At 48.0% G+C, this 14,634-nt stretch overlaps 2 protein-coding genes across 2 annotated transcripts; both read right to left on the bottom strand.

Annotated features, from left to right (window-relative positions):
- Positions 1-5,596: 5,596 nt before the first annotated feature.
- LOC123090200 (chaperonin CPN60-2, mitochondrial) lies at positions 5,597-12,342 on the bottom strand. The gene is made up of 16 exons (XM_044511610.1): positions 12,336-12,342; positions 11,971-12,146; positions 11,786-11,881; positions 11,520-11,624; positions 11,350-11,433; positions 11,180-11,269; positions 9,538-10,050; positions 7,594-7,668; positions 7,441-7,500; positions 7,013-7,090; positions 6,864-6,929; positions 6,692-6,791; positions 6,501-6,604; positions 6,324-6,429; positions 6,163-6,241; positions 5,597-5,989 (listed from the first exon to the last, which is right to left on the bottom strand). Exons 1-16 carry the CDS (start codon positions 12,340-12,342, stop codon positions 5,905-5,907), a joined length of 1,824 nt encoding a protein of 607 aa, XP_044367545.1. The 3' UTR covers positions 5,597-5,904.
- LOC123095139 (chaperonin CPN60-1, mitochondrial-like) lies at positions 6,779-7,612 on the bottom strand. Its single transcript, XM_044516953.1, has 3 exons — positions 7,441-7,612; positions 7,013-7,090; positions 6,779-6,929 (listed from the first exon to the last, which is right to left on the bottom strand). Exons 1-3 carry the CDS (start codon positions 7,537-7,539, stop codon positions 6,846-6,848), a joined length of 261 nt encoding a protein of 86 aa, XP_044372888.1. The 5' UTR covers positions 7,540-7,612; the 3' UTR covers positions 6,779-6,845.
- Positions 12,343-14,634: the final 2,292 nt, after the last annotated feature.

Genomic DNA, 14,634 nt, shown 5'->3' with positions numbered 1-14,634 from the left:
ATTCTAGCATGAATAATAAACCTTTATCACGATTAAGGAAATATATTAATAACCATGTTATTATTGCCTCTAGGGCATATTTCCAACAGTTTGATGCCTGCTGGGGGGTTCTCATTAGATCTGGTTTTTTTGGTTAGTTTTATCTCTAGTTCATGGGCTTAAGGCGTATAGTAGTGTTATCAGGTTTTCGCCCCGTAGTAGATGTCTGTTTTGCATCTGCAGCGGGTTTCCTGGTAGTGCTCCAACTCGCTAAACCCCTTTCCTTCTCATATTGGAGGGTGTGTTTTTCTGTTTCCTAGTTGAACCTAGTCCTATGTACTAAATTTTATATTTCCGTTAAGCAATTAATGGAAAGGGGTGATAGCCTGGTTGGAAAAAAAAGAAAGAGGATATCCTGGGAATTCTGAGATTTATCAGCAATGTAGCACTGCGTGCAAGCTGCCTTTTGGTAATTTCAGGTTTTTAGCAGAGGAAATGGATAAGGACATGATAATCATGTTCGCTACAAGAGCATTGAGCGATGATAATCAAGATGCAATTGATATGGCCATCATAAATATGCTTTCTGATCCCAAAGAGGTTTATGGATCATCTCACCAGATTCGAGCCTACACATTAATAATGGATCACAAGGACTACCTGTTGGAGCTACTGTAGGAGTTGGGATTTAGTGCCAAATGGTGGGACTGGATCGCCTGGTTGCTGTCATCTTCTCGTTCTGAATTTCTCGACAGCGCTCTAGGGAGAAAGATAAAGCACCAAAATGGTCTTCGACGGGGGGACCTGTTATCCCCTCTCCTGTTCATCATTGCAATTGATCCAGCGGCTGATTGATGAAGCAGTCCAGCAGCAAATGATTCAACCCCTGCCTAGGAGAGAGCTCAAGTTGCGGGTCAGTCTTTATGCAGATGACGCAACCATCTTCATGAACCTGGACATAGAAGAGATGGAGGCATTGCTTATAATTCTGAACCTGTTTGGGGAGGCAACAGGGCTGAAGATCAACCGGCAGAAATCAATGACAACTCCAATTCGCTGTGACAACATCAACATTCAGCAGATCCTGCACAGTTTTGGGGGCCAAATCACTGCCTTTCCACTCAAATATTCGGGCCTGCCGTTGACACTAACTAGAACTAGGCTGGTGCACCTTCAATTTGTGTTCGATCGCATCAGGGCGAGGCTGACCGGTTGTAAGGGTAGACTGTTGAGTATAGCAGGGTGACGGGTATTGGTCAGAGCTGTACTAAGTGCCATCCCAACCTTTGCCATGATTGTGCTCCGTATGCCAAAGAATTTTTTCAAAGAAAACAACAAAGTAAGGCAGTGTTTCCTTTGGGCACAAGAAGAAGAGCTTACTGGGGGGAAGTGTAAAGTAAGCTGGACTAAGGTGTGCTCCCCTCTCGACAAGGGAGGGCTCGACATATTGGACCTCGAACGGTTTGGTCGTGCACTCCAGCAAAGATGGATGTGGCTGGCTTGGAAACACTCAGACAGGCCATGGGTGGGCATGGAGGTCCCATGCTCGGAGACTGACAAAACCTTCTTCAGCACAACGACATCGGTGACACTTGGGAATGGCCAAACTGCAAGATTATGGACCTGCTCTTGGCTGGGAGCAGGTACCCTGAAGGTGTTGTTTCCGGCGCTGTACAAACACTCTAGAAGAAAGAATAGAATAGTTGTTGCTGCCCTGCAGGGAGACACATGGACCATGGACCTGGCGCATGGGTAAACGAATTAGCTCGTCTGACACTCCATGGCAATGTCGAGGCTCATACGCTCAGCGACAATCAGCCTCAGCCTAGACACACCTGACGAGATCAGGTGGAACCTGGAAGCCAGCGGCTGCTACTCCGCTTCCTCTGCATACAGCGCAGTTCCAGGCGAACTACACCACCAGTTTCAGGATGCTTATCTGGGAGATCTGGGCGCCGGGGAAGTTGAAGATCTTCTACTCGCTAATGCTACTTAGGCTTCAACGTCGAGGATGGGCAAACTCCTATTTCTGCCAGTTTTGTTGCAGAAACCTCGAGACCGCTGACCACCTCTTCTGGTCATGCCCGTTGACAAGGAGAATCTAGAGCACTTTGTCCACTAGGGCAGGCTATGAGGCTCTGAAGCCAAATGATGACAGTGCCGCCCATGGAGCCGTTGATCGGGTCCTGCAGATTGTGGAGAACACCAAACCAGAGCATGGAAAGGGCATCAAGTCCGTCATGGTGCTGAGGTTTGGTGGAGTGGAATCGATGCACTTTCAGGAACAAGGAGGCCTCTGTCCAAGAGGTTCTGGAGGCGATACGACGGGTCATTGACCTTTGGCGTCAGGCCGGTGCAACATGTCTACTGCACCCATTCACAATGTTGCCAGAGGGGGTCGGCTGATGGGCTGATTTAGAACCTGCCCCCCCCCCCCCCCCCCCCCCCCCCCCTTTATGTTTTTCTGGCTTGTTTTTTTTTGTTACTGATCTTAGGATCACCACGATGTATTCTTTTCCCATTGCTTCCTGCTATGATCAACACAAAAAGGCAGCAGCATGCTGGATCTTTCAAAACAAAAAACAAATTACAAATGTTACCTGTTCTTTCTCAAGCACGTGCAAACATCACTGAAGTTCACTTTGTCCCGTTCAATATCCGGTCGACCAGACGACGGCCATTACATACATTGATTTTGGCGGCGATTGGTTCCGGGTCAGCAAAGGTGCTCCTGGGCAGGTTCTCCCTCTCCTTTACTGAAGAAGTTCATTACTGTATATCATCAGTGCTGCCGACTGTAATCTAACAACATGGAACTTAATAATTATTATTTTTATTTTTGCGGAATGGGACTTAATAATTTACAGTGCCAAGTCATACTAACTCAGAGCATCTGATCTGATGCTGGTCGTCTTATAGATCCTCAAACCTGTGCTAGAACAAGGACAATATCGCCGAGAAGGCACAGCGGGTCCTCGACAGCTTCCCCGAGAGGGGCCTCCATTCACTATAGCAATTGCTTACCAGGTAATCTAGTAACATTTTTTACGTCAAAAAAAAATCCTAGTAACATTTTTTTGGAAAAGGAGATTAAGACCCGGGCCGTTGCATGAGCCATCTTTATTTATTATTCAACATAGGTCTAACATAAACATACATCAAGCCATCCGAAGCCATCACTCACACCTACAAAATTCGATAATGTGGAGTGATCTCACTCCTCATATTTAAATCCGGTGCCGTTGCCGATCCATCCACATAACATATCGGAACCCACAACCAGTGCAGCAGACCTATACATCACATGCACACATTTTAGATGCCGTCATCATCATCGAACCACTGACCCATCTTCAGAAGAGAGATCTGCATCATCCTTGCCAGTTCGTCCACCCGTCGATGTCACCACGACGCCCAACGGGGCCACCGCCCCACGCTCGTCCGTTTAGACGTGAAGATTCTGAAAGATCTGTCGTGCGTAGCACCTGCCGACCAGGCATGATACAATGTAGCACCTGTCGGCCAGGCATGACTTGACATCTCCACCGAAAGCTTCGTGCAAGACGAAGCCGCTCCATCTCCTGCCTCTGTCTTCCAGCTCTTCTCCACAAATGATGCTCCCAAGAGAGAAAACGACACCACAGTACCGCCATCGTCCGATCTGGAAGACCAGATCCTAGGGTTTCCCTCGAGCAGCACGAGTGGGTCGAAGTAGTTACGCGACGATGCCTTCATCATGGTAACGACGCAGAACGCCGGCATCACCTGCCATCGGCTCGGTTTTCACCAGCAACTATGTCTTCCCGACTCGCGGCCGGAGCTAGACAGCGGATCTCGAGATCTGACCATTCAGCCTCGGGCCAACCACCCCCAACGAAGGAGATGGCACCACCGCCAGCGGCACCGGCCAGATCAGATCTGTCCAGAGGTGCCGCCGACCAGTCAACCATGGCCACATCCCTCCTGGTCCGCCTCCCCATGAAGTCGTCAGAGCAGCGCCGAACCGCCGGGAAAGACGAAGACCGAAGGTAGGGTAATCCTAGTAACATACATTCTGAATTCTAAAGACTGCTGGGTGTACTTCCTCCGTCCGGAAATACTTGTCATCAAAATGGATAGAAGGGGATATATCTAGGTATATTTTAGTGTACACTGCATTCTGAATTCTGAAGCAGATTGCCTTGATGCCTGAGGTCAGGAGGTCCATGAGAAATCGAGGCACGGCGATGGCAGGCCGTGGGTCTTGTGCGGCGTGCAGTGCTGCCGCTGTTCGACTCGCCGCGGCACGAATGATAGCGCCGACACCATCCGCAAGGCCCTGGATCTCGGCGTGTGCCTGAAGATGATCACCGACGACCACCTGGCGATCGCCAGGGAGACCGGCCGGCAAGGCACCTCGGGATAGGGACCAACATGCACCCGTCGGCGGCGCTGTTCGGCCGCCGCGGCAGCGACAGCGGCGGTGCCGGTGGTCGGTGGAGGAGCTGGTGGAGAGCGCGGACGGGTTCGCGGGCGTGTTCCCGAAGCACAGGCACGAGATCGTGCGGCTCCTTCAGGCCAAGGGCCACGTGTGCGGGATGACGGGCGACGGCGTGAACGACGCGCCGGCGCTGAAGAAGGCCGACATCGGCATCGCGGTGTCGGAAGCGACGGACGCCGCCAGGGCCGCCTACGGCATCGTGCTCACGTAGCCCGGCTTCGGCGTCATCGTCTACGCCCTCCTCACCAGCCGCGCCATGTTCCAGCGCATGAGAAACTACACGGTGAGTTTGGCTCCAAAAAATTCAGTTCAGTTCAGATACCAAGAAACTACACGTCAGTTGTGGTAGTTTCTACCTCGTCGATACAGATTAATGATGTGTGCATCACCATACGGATGGTGGTAAGAATGCAGCATATCAACGATGTATTATGGGATACGTAATATAATCTGGTGATAGAATTTGCACTAATCTGTGTCTGCTGTATGGTTGCAGGTTGGGTTTGTTATTCTGGCATGGATATGGGAGTACGACTTCCCTCCATCCATGGCTCTCATCATAGCCATACTGAACGACCGTAATGTACCATTTCTGTGTTTCAAATCGATTGAGGTGTGATCAGGGACGATCATGGCGATATCCAAGGACCGGGTTAAACCGCCACGGAGCCCGGAAAGCTGGAAGCTCAACGAGATATTCGCCACCATTATCGTCAGCAGAACCTACCTCGCACTGGTCACGCCGGTCTACTGGGCAGTCACCAGAACCACATTCTTCGAGGTTAGCACATCCAAGACTGAACTGATGAAACGTCTCTTTCGATCCATCGCGCTGATGTTTCTGAAACTGCAGTCTCACTTCAAGGTACGTGTACAGCCTCTGAAGGGAGACGCCGAGGTGTCATCGGCGGTGTACCTGCAGGTTGAACATCACCAGCTAGGACCGGATACTCGTGACCCGCAGCGGTGCCTCTCCTTCCTCGACCGGCCGGGGGCTCTGCTCGGCTGCGCTTTCGTCGTACCTCAGCTCAGCTCAGCTGGTAAGCTTTTCTGAATTTCTCATCACACGAGGATGTGATCCGTAAGACTGTAACCGACAATTCATGGTGTGCGTCTGCAAGGTGGCTACACTGGTGGCAGTGTACGTCACCGTCGGCTTCGAGTCGATCAGCGGGTGGCTCTTGGCTGGCGTCATCTGGCTCTACAGCAAGGTTGCAAATAAGTAAACCAACTCCACTAGGCATGAAGCAGAGTTAAGCATTCTTGCAAGTAAAGGCAACACAATCCTGGTAGGCTGTAACAGTTGTCTCAAACAAATATTCGAGGCATGAAGCAGAGTGACACAGATAGTGCAAATAAGTACCCCCTCCGTTCCAAATTATAAGATGTTCAAACCTAAATGTAAACTTAGTAATCAGAGTTAAAGCAGGTTAAAAACGTCCTGCTCATGGCACCGCAAATTGCTTGTTCTGCGTTCTTTCCTTCGGGCTCAAGTGGCCGTCTGTGTCAGTTAACATTTGACATGACTCTCTGCAATTAAAAAAAGTGTCATGGCTCACACAAAGAAGAAAAAGGTATTGTTGCATATATCCATCTAACAGGAGTATTGACCTAAACCAGTTTCACTAGTGTTTGTCATGTGGATGTGTGACTATACCATCATTAGCCATTGACAGTATTAAACAAAACTACTTTTAATTTACCGTTGGACATCCATCAGGGCTGTTCTGATCACTTTAAGTGGCTCAATGGAACCGGCCTCCAGCATATCGGCATATTCACCTGGTAGGGAAATCAGTTTGGATATGACTTCCACGTTTCTAACTCCCAATAAATCAGACAAGGAATAAACTTGGCACCCTACCTTTGGCAGCATCATATGCCAGGCCAGTATTGTTCTGCTCTAAGATCTTGCTAAGAATGTCATCACCATCATGACCAGCACTTGAAGCATTGGTGTGAAATGGTATCTGCAGAATACTCTATCCATGTTACGATGCAAAAATGTGAGGAGTTAATTGAAAAGTAAAGAAATCCATACCTTCAAGACATTTTGAATAATCTGAACACCGCTCTTTTGGCCAACATTTGCAGTGTCCAGCTTATCCAGGTCTTTTGCCGCATAAACCAGGGCAACACCATCACCTATGTACACACAGAACACACTTTCAGCCATGATTTCCTGATATTTAATAACACAAACACTCGACCGCAGAGTTTCAAGTATGGTACCTGGTACAATGCCCTCCTCAACTGCAGCTTTCGTTGCATTTAGTGCATGTATCGCTCTGTCTTTCTTCTCACCAATCTCCAGCTTATCCATTCCACCAATCTAAATGAAATATCCTATCAAAATACTGATCACGTTTACGTATTCAATATATAATTAGATAATAAGTTTTACCTTCATAATAGCAGCACGACAATACATTTCTGCCAATCCCGTGCTTTTCTCAGTTGCAGATCCCAGCTGTTAAAAATGAATTTCATAGAGATGATTGTGTAACATAAAATATTCATAGAAACTTTAAATTGACAAAAATAAGATTGAACCTGCTTAGTTCTGTTCTCGATGGTATTATCATCGGCGGCTCCACCAAAGATTGTGCAGTCATCCTCAGATACTATGACCTACAAACACACACTTCATCACTTTGATTTAACCACATAAACAGCTCTTATCAACCTTGAACATAATGCAGATATACAATCTCCTATACAAGAATCAAATTAACAATGTCCCTTCTATGTGTACAAAGAACGTTCCTCATGTAATTTGAATGGCACTATCCCTACTAGTCTACAAAAGTATAATATTCAGTGCCAACAAAATCAAACCTTCTTCACAAGAAACTAGGATGGAAAAATTTAATTTCACAAGTTTATACTTTCCAATAAGATTCTTTGTTGTGCTATTGGATGGTTTGATTGCTAAGATCCAAACCAAAACATACAGTTCACCACCAGTAAAAACGACTTACCTTCTTACAAGTGCCAAGTGTGTGAGGCAAAAGGTTCATTCCATTTTCTTCAGTAAAGATCTGATCCCAGCAAGGTGCAAAATTTAATAAAAATGTCATAATCTGATAATTGGGAAATAGAATAAATAAAAAAGCTATTGAGTGTTGACATACTTGCCCGCCTGTAACGATAGCAAGTAAATTGAGTTCCATGTTCTCTCCATGACCAGGAACTTTGACCGCGCAGACCTAAATTTTGTATCCAGTGAAATTAAGAAATTACACGGTTAGAGTGACCAGACCTGTGCCAGTGCGTGTAACTCCTGATTTTTTACTGAGATAAATGCCTAACAAATAAAAATGACTTATCAGCTGCAGCTTGAGGAAGTCAATTCCAAAAAAAATTACTGCTGTAAAAGTAGCTTTTAGTCAGGTTCATGAACTAGCCACTATTGCCAACTAGCTTCCACACCTTAGTAGGCCTGTAGTACAAGTTCGTGGGTCCTATAACTAGAGGGGCACCCTCATATGTAGGGAGGGGGAGTTTGAGTTTGGATGTTTTGTTTATAAAACCCAAGACTGGGTGTTATTCTGCTGAGCACTAAATCAGGAAAGTATTAGCTCTTGTAGGTGGCTTGAAGAGCCTGTTCTTCAATCCATTTAGAATCCTTGAGGTTCTTACTTGTCGTTCCTCTTAGGTTCACAAGTTTTATGGTTTAGGGTTGTGACGTTGTATCCTTATAACCCAAACTAGCTATCTTATCACTATATTGCTACTATTTTAGCCAACTACTTTTTGCTGTTGTTCTTGAGTTCATGCTTGTATATTTGCTGTTACCATGAAAAATCTCCATATAATCGCGCATCATTTGGTAATCAGTGCTCAAGGTTGACCACGGTACTATTTCTCCCCTTTGCTGATTTGATTCTCTGGGAAGCTGCCATGGGTCCAGGAGGTCCAGCGGTGTTCCTGTTGAACATCTGAAGGAGGAGGTGCCACTGCCTGTTTATGATCCAAGCTTGTCTGCGACCTTTGTTCAAGGGTTGGAGTATGTGCTGAACCAAGTGGAGAAGCGCATAACAGCTTTGCAGACTAAACTTGGTAGAGAACTCAACTCCCTAACCACTGCTGTTCTTCAATTGACACCGACGTCATCGTCACGAGGTGGAGTTGCTGCAAGGGGTGGGCATTGACAACTCCCTGGACAGCAGGGTCACCAGTTGGAGGGGGGCCCTGGAGATAATGGAGGAGAGCCATCCGACGGTGCTGAGAGCTTCTACCAGCAACCGCCAAGACGTGCCCATCATGACTGCGGAGGTGCTGCAAATGGAGGCTATGCCATGAGAGGAGTTCATGGGCATACTCATCGAGGAGTTCATGGGCGTACTCATCGTGACCATGACGATGCTGGCATTGGTAAACTCAAACCTACCATACCATCATCCAATGGAAAAGCTGAGCCCCATGACTATAAGGAGTGGGAGATGCGCGTGGATCAAATCTTTGATAGCCACCGCTACACAGAGGAGAAAAAGGTGCGAGCTGCATCAATTGAGTTCACCTGTTATACTATAATTTGGTGGAACTAATTGAGCCATGCTGGAGGACGTCCACAAACATGGACGCAACTAAAGAACATCAATGCGGTGCTGGACTCGCTCCCCACGTACGCCATGGCCGCCGTCGTCCTTCCCCCGGCCGTGGTTAAAGCCATGGATACGCTTCGCCGGGCATTCCTATGGGCGGCGGCCGACCGTGCCACGGGAGCCCAGTGCCTGGTTGCATGGAGCCAGGTCTGCAGGGCGAAGTGCGAGGGGGGGCTGGGGGTGCGGGACCTTACCACCCAGAACATGTGTCTGCTGCTCAAGATGCTGCATCGTCTACACTCGTCGGAGTCGAGGTGGGCGTCGTGGGTTTGGGCGGAGCTGAATGGCCAATCCCTTCTTCACCCCGGTAGCCGTCGTCATGCCGGGGCGCATGGGCGCTCTCTGCGCGGCATGCTGCCGCTCTACCGCGCCATGTCGCGGGTGCGTGTGCAGGATGGGCGGCGAACCTCCTTCTGGCTCGACTGGTGGCTGCCGTGCGGTCCTCTGAGTGTGGCCTTCCCCGCTCTATACTCGCACACCACGAGCGCCGAGGCCACTGTGTTCTACGTCTGGAACGGTGGGCTCGACCGCATCTTGGTCCCAAGACACACCCGGGCGGGTGCTCGGGAGCGAGAAGCCCTCCTTGCCATTCTCCCTGATGCACCTGTGGCGTCGGGCGTAGATGAGAGGATGCTGCCGCTTTGTGGGCACCCCCGGTTGGGAGGGCTTGTCGCGCGCCGCGCTTACGCCCTCCTGCGCTATGGCGGGCGGCTCTCGCCTCATGCAGCGTTCGTCTGGGGGACGCGCGTGCCGTCGCGGGTGAAGTTCTTCTGCTGGCTGCTGGTCCATTGTCGAGTCAACACTCGGGATGCCCTTCTTCGGAAGACCATTGTTGATCGCGCGGGGGCCGGCTGCCCCGTCTGCTTGGCGGAGCTGGAAACCGCGGACCATCTGATGTTTGTCTGCCCGTTCGCGCGCGAGTTCTGGCGCGCCGTGGGGGGTGTGGTGATCGCGGCCGGGGCGTCGGTAGAGCGACTCTTCGCCCTAGACGTAAGAGTTGCCGTAGGAGATGCCTCTCCCGACACCTTCATCCTCCTATGCTGCTGGCACCTATGGAAGCACCGGAACGGGGTGGTCTTCCAGGCTATGGTGCCATCTCTGGATCGGGTCCTAAGCTGCTGTCGAGAGGATGCTGTTCTCTGGCGAGAACGGCTACGTCCACGGGATCGTGCGGATGTTGATGCGTGGGTGCGTGCGTTGACGCGGTGATCTGATCTTAGCTTTGTTAGGACTCCCCCACCCCACCCCAAGAGTATGCTGATGTTTGTAAAAATGAGGACCTCCCCCTAGTGGTGATTTGGCAATAAAATTCAGGTGGAGGGATCGCTATCCCTCCCCCGGTGACAGTTCAAAAAAAAAAACTAAAGAACATCATGAGAAGGTGCTTCGTTCCGGAGCACTTCACTAGGACCTTGTACACTCGACTGCAGCAATTGCGTCAAGGTACTTATAGTGTTGATAAATATTATAAAGAGATGGAAATTTTGATGATAAGAACAGGAGTAGAGGAGCTGGAGGAAGCGACCGTGGCCAGATTTTTTTCCCATACGATTCCCAAAATGGGACCAGGTTCCACTATAAAAAAGGATAACGGAACAGAGCATCGGACCAGCATCCATGTGCAAAAAAGAAAAATAACAAAGTTCAAACTTAAGCTGCCGCATGCACCACTAACACCATGGCCAGATTTAGTTATGGACTCAATGAAGATCTAGAAGAAAGGGCAGACGTGGTTCCTTGTCAAAATCTACAGGAACTTGTGCATCATGCTGTCCGAGCAGAGTAACAACTCAAGAAGCTAGCTCTGGTCAGATCAATACATCAAGTCAGTGGAAGCATACCGTTCAGCAGGAAGGAGATGGGAACAGGGGTGCAAAGTTATTTTCTATCGGCAAGACAATCACCAACGAGGCAACTGCATACAAAGTTGAATCTTCAAATGCTTCCAATTTTCGCACCAGAATGTCATAAATACTAGTAAGAAAGAGGGCATGTCCAGAAGAAATGTCCAAATGCGAGGAAGGTGTTGCTTACGAAATATAAATCCTTTAACATGTTTTCCAGTGGGTAATTACGTGGATAAGGTGGTGTGTGATGTGGATTTAATACTGACCTTCATGCCTTTAATATATTTTTCAGCGACCATAGTTTTTATTGCTTTAGCATCTACATCTTCTGCAAGAATAAGCAGAGGCCTTCCTTCCTGTTTAAGCAGAAATATAAAACATTAGTTTTATATGAGTTAGAGGAAACCATACCAATCCATGATGACAATGAAAATACCGTGATAGCAAACTCCAACACTTTGATGGCTTGAACATTGGATACCATCTGATCATGTATGAAGATTAAGGGATCATCTAGTTCCTGCAACAAAAAAAACATAAATATAGAACCAAGATTTTAAAACTACAACAGCAGAACACTAAGAAGAAACTAAAAACAATACTTACACATGTTTTGTACTTTTGGTTGGTAATAAAGTGTTGAGTGAAGTAGCCTCTCTCAAGCTTTATGCATTTCACAACTTGAAGCTCGCTGCATCGAGTGCTACCATCCTATCAAATGGTCCACAAACTACTTAGAAAGACACAGGATGAATAAATAGATACTCTGAAAGAGTTTGATAATATGGGCCCAGTTGAGTGCATACAAGGCCAACATAGAGCAGAAACTGTGTAAGATTACCGTAAGCACAATATTTGAATCTTTGACTTACCACAATGGTGATAATTTCCTCCTTATCAACCATCACAATAGCATTTGCAATGAGCTCGCCAAGTTCTTTCTCCCCATCAGCTGATATGGTACCCACCTTCGAAAGAGGGCAATGGATAAATTGTAGTGTGTCTCCAGAAGAAAAGAAAAGGTACAGAAGGTGACTAGTTGCAAATTAAGAGGTACCTGTGCTATTTCCTGGAAAGTGTTTATCATTCGGGCCATGTTCTTCAGGTTTCTCATGACATCATCAACTGCCATGCAGATACCATCTCTCAAATCAATTCCATTCACTCCAGATGCCATAAGCTTGCAACCTTGATCAAATATTTCCTTCGTTAAAACACGGAGACAGGTTGTACCTGAAATGGTTCAAAGATCAGCCCAGGGCCCTTAAATGAGACAAGAAGGTACATATATTTTCTAGCTCACAGTAAAGAACAGTACTAACTCCTAAGGAAGTGGTGTCAGCGGGAAATAGAAAGAACTGGTATCTAATTTACACAGAAATCAATCAAAACTCGGTAAACTAGAAGATTTTAATTTGTAACAGGTCATACCATTCCAAGCAGTACCATTGGTCACCTTAGCAATCGGCTGGGGCATGTCAACACGCCACCAAGAGGAAGCGTCAGCTTTTCCAGGTGCCTGCGTTTGTTTCACTGCTCCATTATCACACTCAGGCCGCCTCCATGGTTTATCAAGGTTTCGTCGGTTATCACATTCAGGCCGCCACCTTCGTATGTCAAGGTTTGGCTGATTATCACACTCAGGCCGCCGCCTTAGTTTGTCGAGGTTTGGTCGGTTGAGTGCATTAACTTTAGGTGGCTGATGTCGAAGAAGCGGTGGGTAGGTGCCCTCCAAAGTGAAAAACCAGCGCAGGTCCTTGAAGTAAGCACGCCCAACACCGTTCTGCCCAAACTTGTTGCTGTGGGAGTTGAGGAATGGAACAAACTTTCGCTTTGTTACTTCCGTCTCTCCATGCCCAGTCAGGAGTACCCTGTGGTACTCAAATGGCTTTTGGAGCTCTCCTGACAAGAAGACAGGTTTGCATTTGTAAATTTCGTCATCGCCAAGCATCCAAAAATCAGGACCCATGATCATCATAGCAAGCACCGGCTTGCCCTTATCAAGCAATTCCACGACCTGATCAAATGCAATCGTGTCGCCTAGATAGGTGCAGCTTTTCATTGCAAGGCGAGTAGTGCCTTTCCAGTCAGAGCTTGTGGCTTCGACACCATACTCTCGAAAGATATAGCTAGCTGTCAAGGACCTGTGCAGAGAGTCCTTGTTCTGACAGAACAACGTCATACTAATTCCATTCATAGCAAGATAGTCTTCCACCATCTACTTGGGGAATAAACAGATGTCGCATGGAATGCCCTTGTCCGCGAATATGCGATGGATCTCCATTTGACCCCCTTTTGTAAAACTGCAGAATACGCAGGTTGGATCCAGGCCTTGGTCCACAGCTTCAGGCACAATGTTACGGTCCTTGTATAGCGAAGTATGCCATGACTTCTCCATGGACGGGGTAATCTTCTCAAACTCGACATTGCTCTTATCATCCCTGAAACAGGCAAAAGTTCAGCATTTATGACAAGCTGGTTTTTTTACATCAATTAAAGAAATAGATGTGTCCAAAATAGAAACTGACATCTGGCAATCAATAATCACAAGAACAACATACTGTTTTTCATACAGTTTTACTCATCTATGTTACCGCGAAGGAAAAAAAAGAAAGGTGTGTCTATCAGATCATATCTTAAGATGAAGAAACAAATATTACTTTTCATCCATTGCAGTTCATCAACTCTATGTATGAGAAACCAAATGCTCCAGGTCAAACCTGTTTGTCTTAATTTTCTTTTGTAGTCAACTTTCATACTGTAAAAGGACCTCGACTATCCTCATGTACATCAATCAACTTGCAAAGGAGGACTATACTGCATTTCTAGCAAACCAAAGAGCAGAATTTTATTTGTTGATGCAAAATTTAATAATACTGCTCCCAACACAATTAATGAAGAGTATTCGTTAATGATTGAAGAAAAATAGGATAACAGGCATATAACTGAACCTACATATCTGAAGTCTGACAGCGATGGCCCAGTCTGATTCCCCTAAATTCCCTCCAAAACCCCTGCAGGCCTCGACCCCAAAAACCCTCAACCCGGGGGTCGAGGGTGACGCGACGGGGACGGGAAGGGCGACGGCCGACGGCCGACGGGGACAGCGAGGCCCTGAACTTTGACTATCTGACAGCGCGCCCAGCCCGATTCCCCAAATTTCCTGAAGTTCAAACCCCCTGTAACCCCCAAAACTTCGAACCGGGCGTCACTTACATTGTAGCGGGGTGCCTGCCGGAGACGTCGAAGGGGGCGAAGAGGAGCAGGAAGGGGGCGACGGGGCCGAAGCGGAAGAAGGGGTCGGGGACGGCGAGGCGGCGCCGGCGAGCGACGGCGAGCGGCGCGAAGTGCCCGACGATGGCGCGGATACTGCGAGGCTACGAGGGCTGGAGGCGTGCGACCGGCGATGAAGACGGGGAGGCCACGTCGCCCCGGCGAGCTAAGAGGATGATGGCTGAGCCGTGAGCCAGTTACCAAGAGGACCAAGGTGAGGGAGCAATGAACAGTCGAGCGGAGCAAGCAAATCTAATATGTGTACTTTCTCCAAAATCAAACTTTGATATTGGTGGTAATAAGGGCAACTCCAACCGGCCGATCCATTTCGTCTGTCCCGTCTGTTTGGATCTCCGTGAACAAAAAACATGGCCCAATACACCGATTTGTTGTTTGTTTGGACCAAATTTGATCCGGGTTGGCGTCCACGTGGACACGCCGCGTATGC

This window comes from Triticum aestivum, chromosome 4B (assembly GCF_018294505.1).
Source record: "Triticum aestivum cultivar Chinese Spring chromosome 4B, IWGSC CS RefSeq v2.1, whole genome shotgun sequence".
In the NCBI taxonomy this organism is placed as follows: domain Eukaryota; kingdom Viridiplantae; phylum Streptophyta; class Magnoliopsida; order Poales; family Poaceae; genus Triticum; species Triticum aestivum.
This window is presented reverse-complemented; position numbering and strand designations above follow the sequence as displayed.

Excerpts from the sequence above, each read along its gene's own strand:
- LOC123090200 (XM_044511610.1), bottom strand. Across the intron at positions 7,669-9,537 it reads TCGGCGCTCGTGGTGTGCGA|GTCTGCGCGGTCAAAGTTCC; the intron begins GTATAGAGCGGG and ends TACAAAATTTAG. Across the intron at positions 6,605-6,691 it reads TGAGGAGGGCATTGTACCAG|GTGATGGTGTTGCCCTGGTT; the intron begins GTACCATACTTG and ends GTGTGTACATAG.
- LOC123095139 (XM_044516953.1), bottom strand. The coding sequence starts at position 7,539 with ATGACATTTTTATTAAATTTTGCACCTTGCTGGGATCAGATCTTTACT. Across the intron at positions 7,091-7,440 it reads CACTTGGCACTTGTAAGAAG|GTCATAGTATCTGAGGATGA; the intron begins GTAAGTCGTTTT and ends GTGTGTTTGTAG. Across the intron at positions 6,930-7,012 it reads TCGAGAACAGAACTAAGCAG|CTGGGATCTGCAACTGAGAA; the intron begins GTTCAATCTTAT and ends CATTTTTAACAG.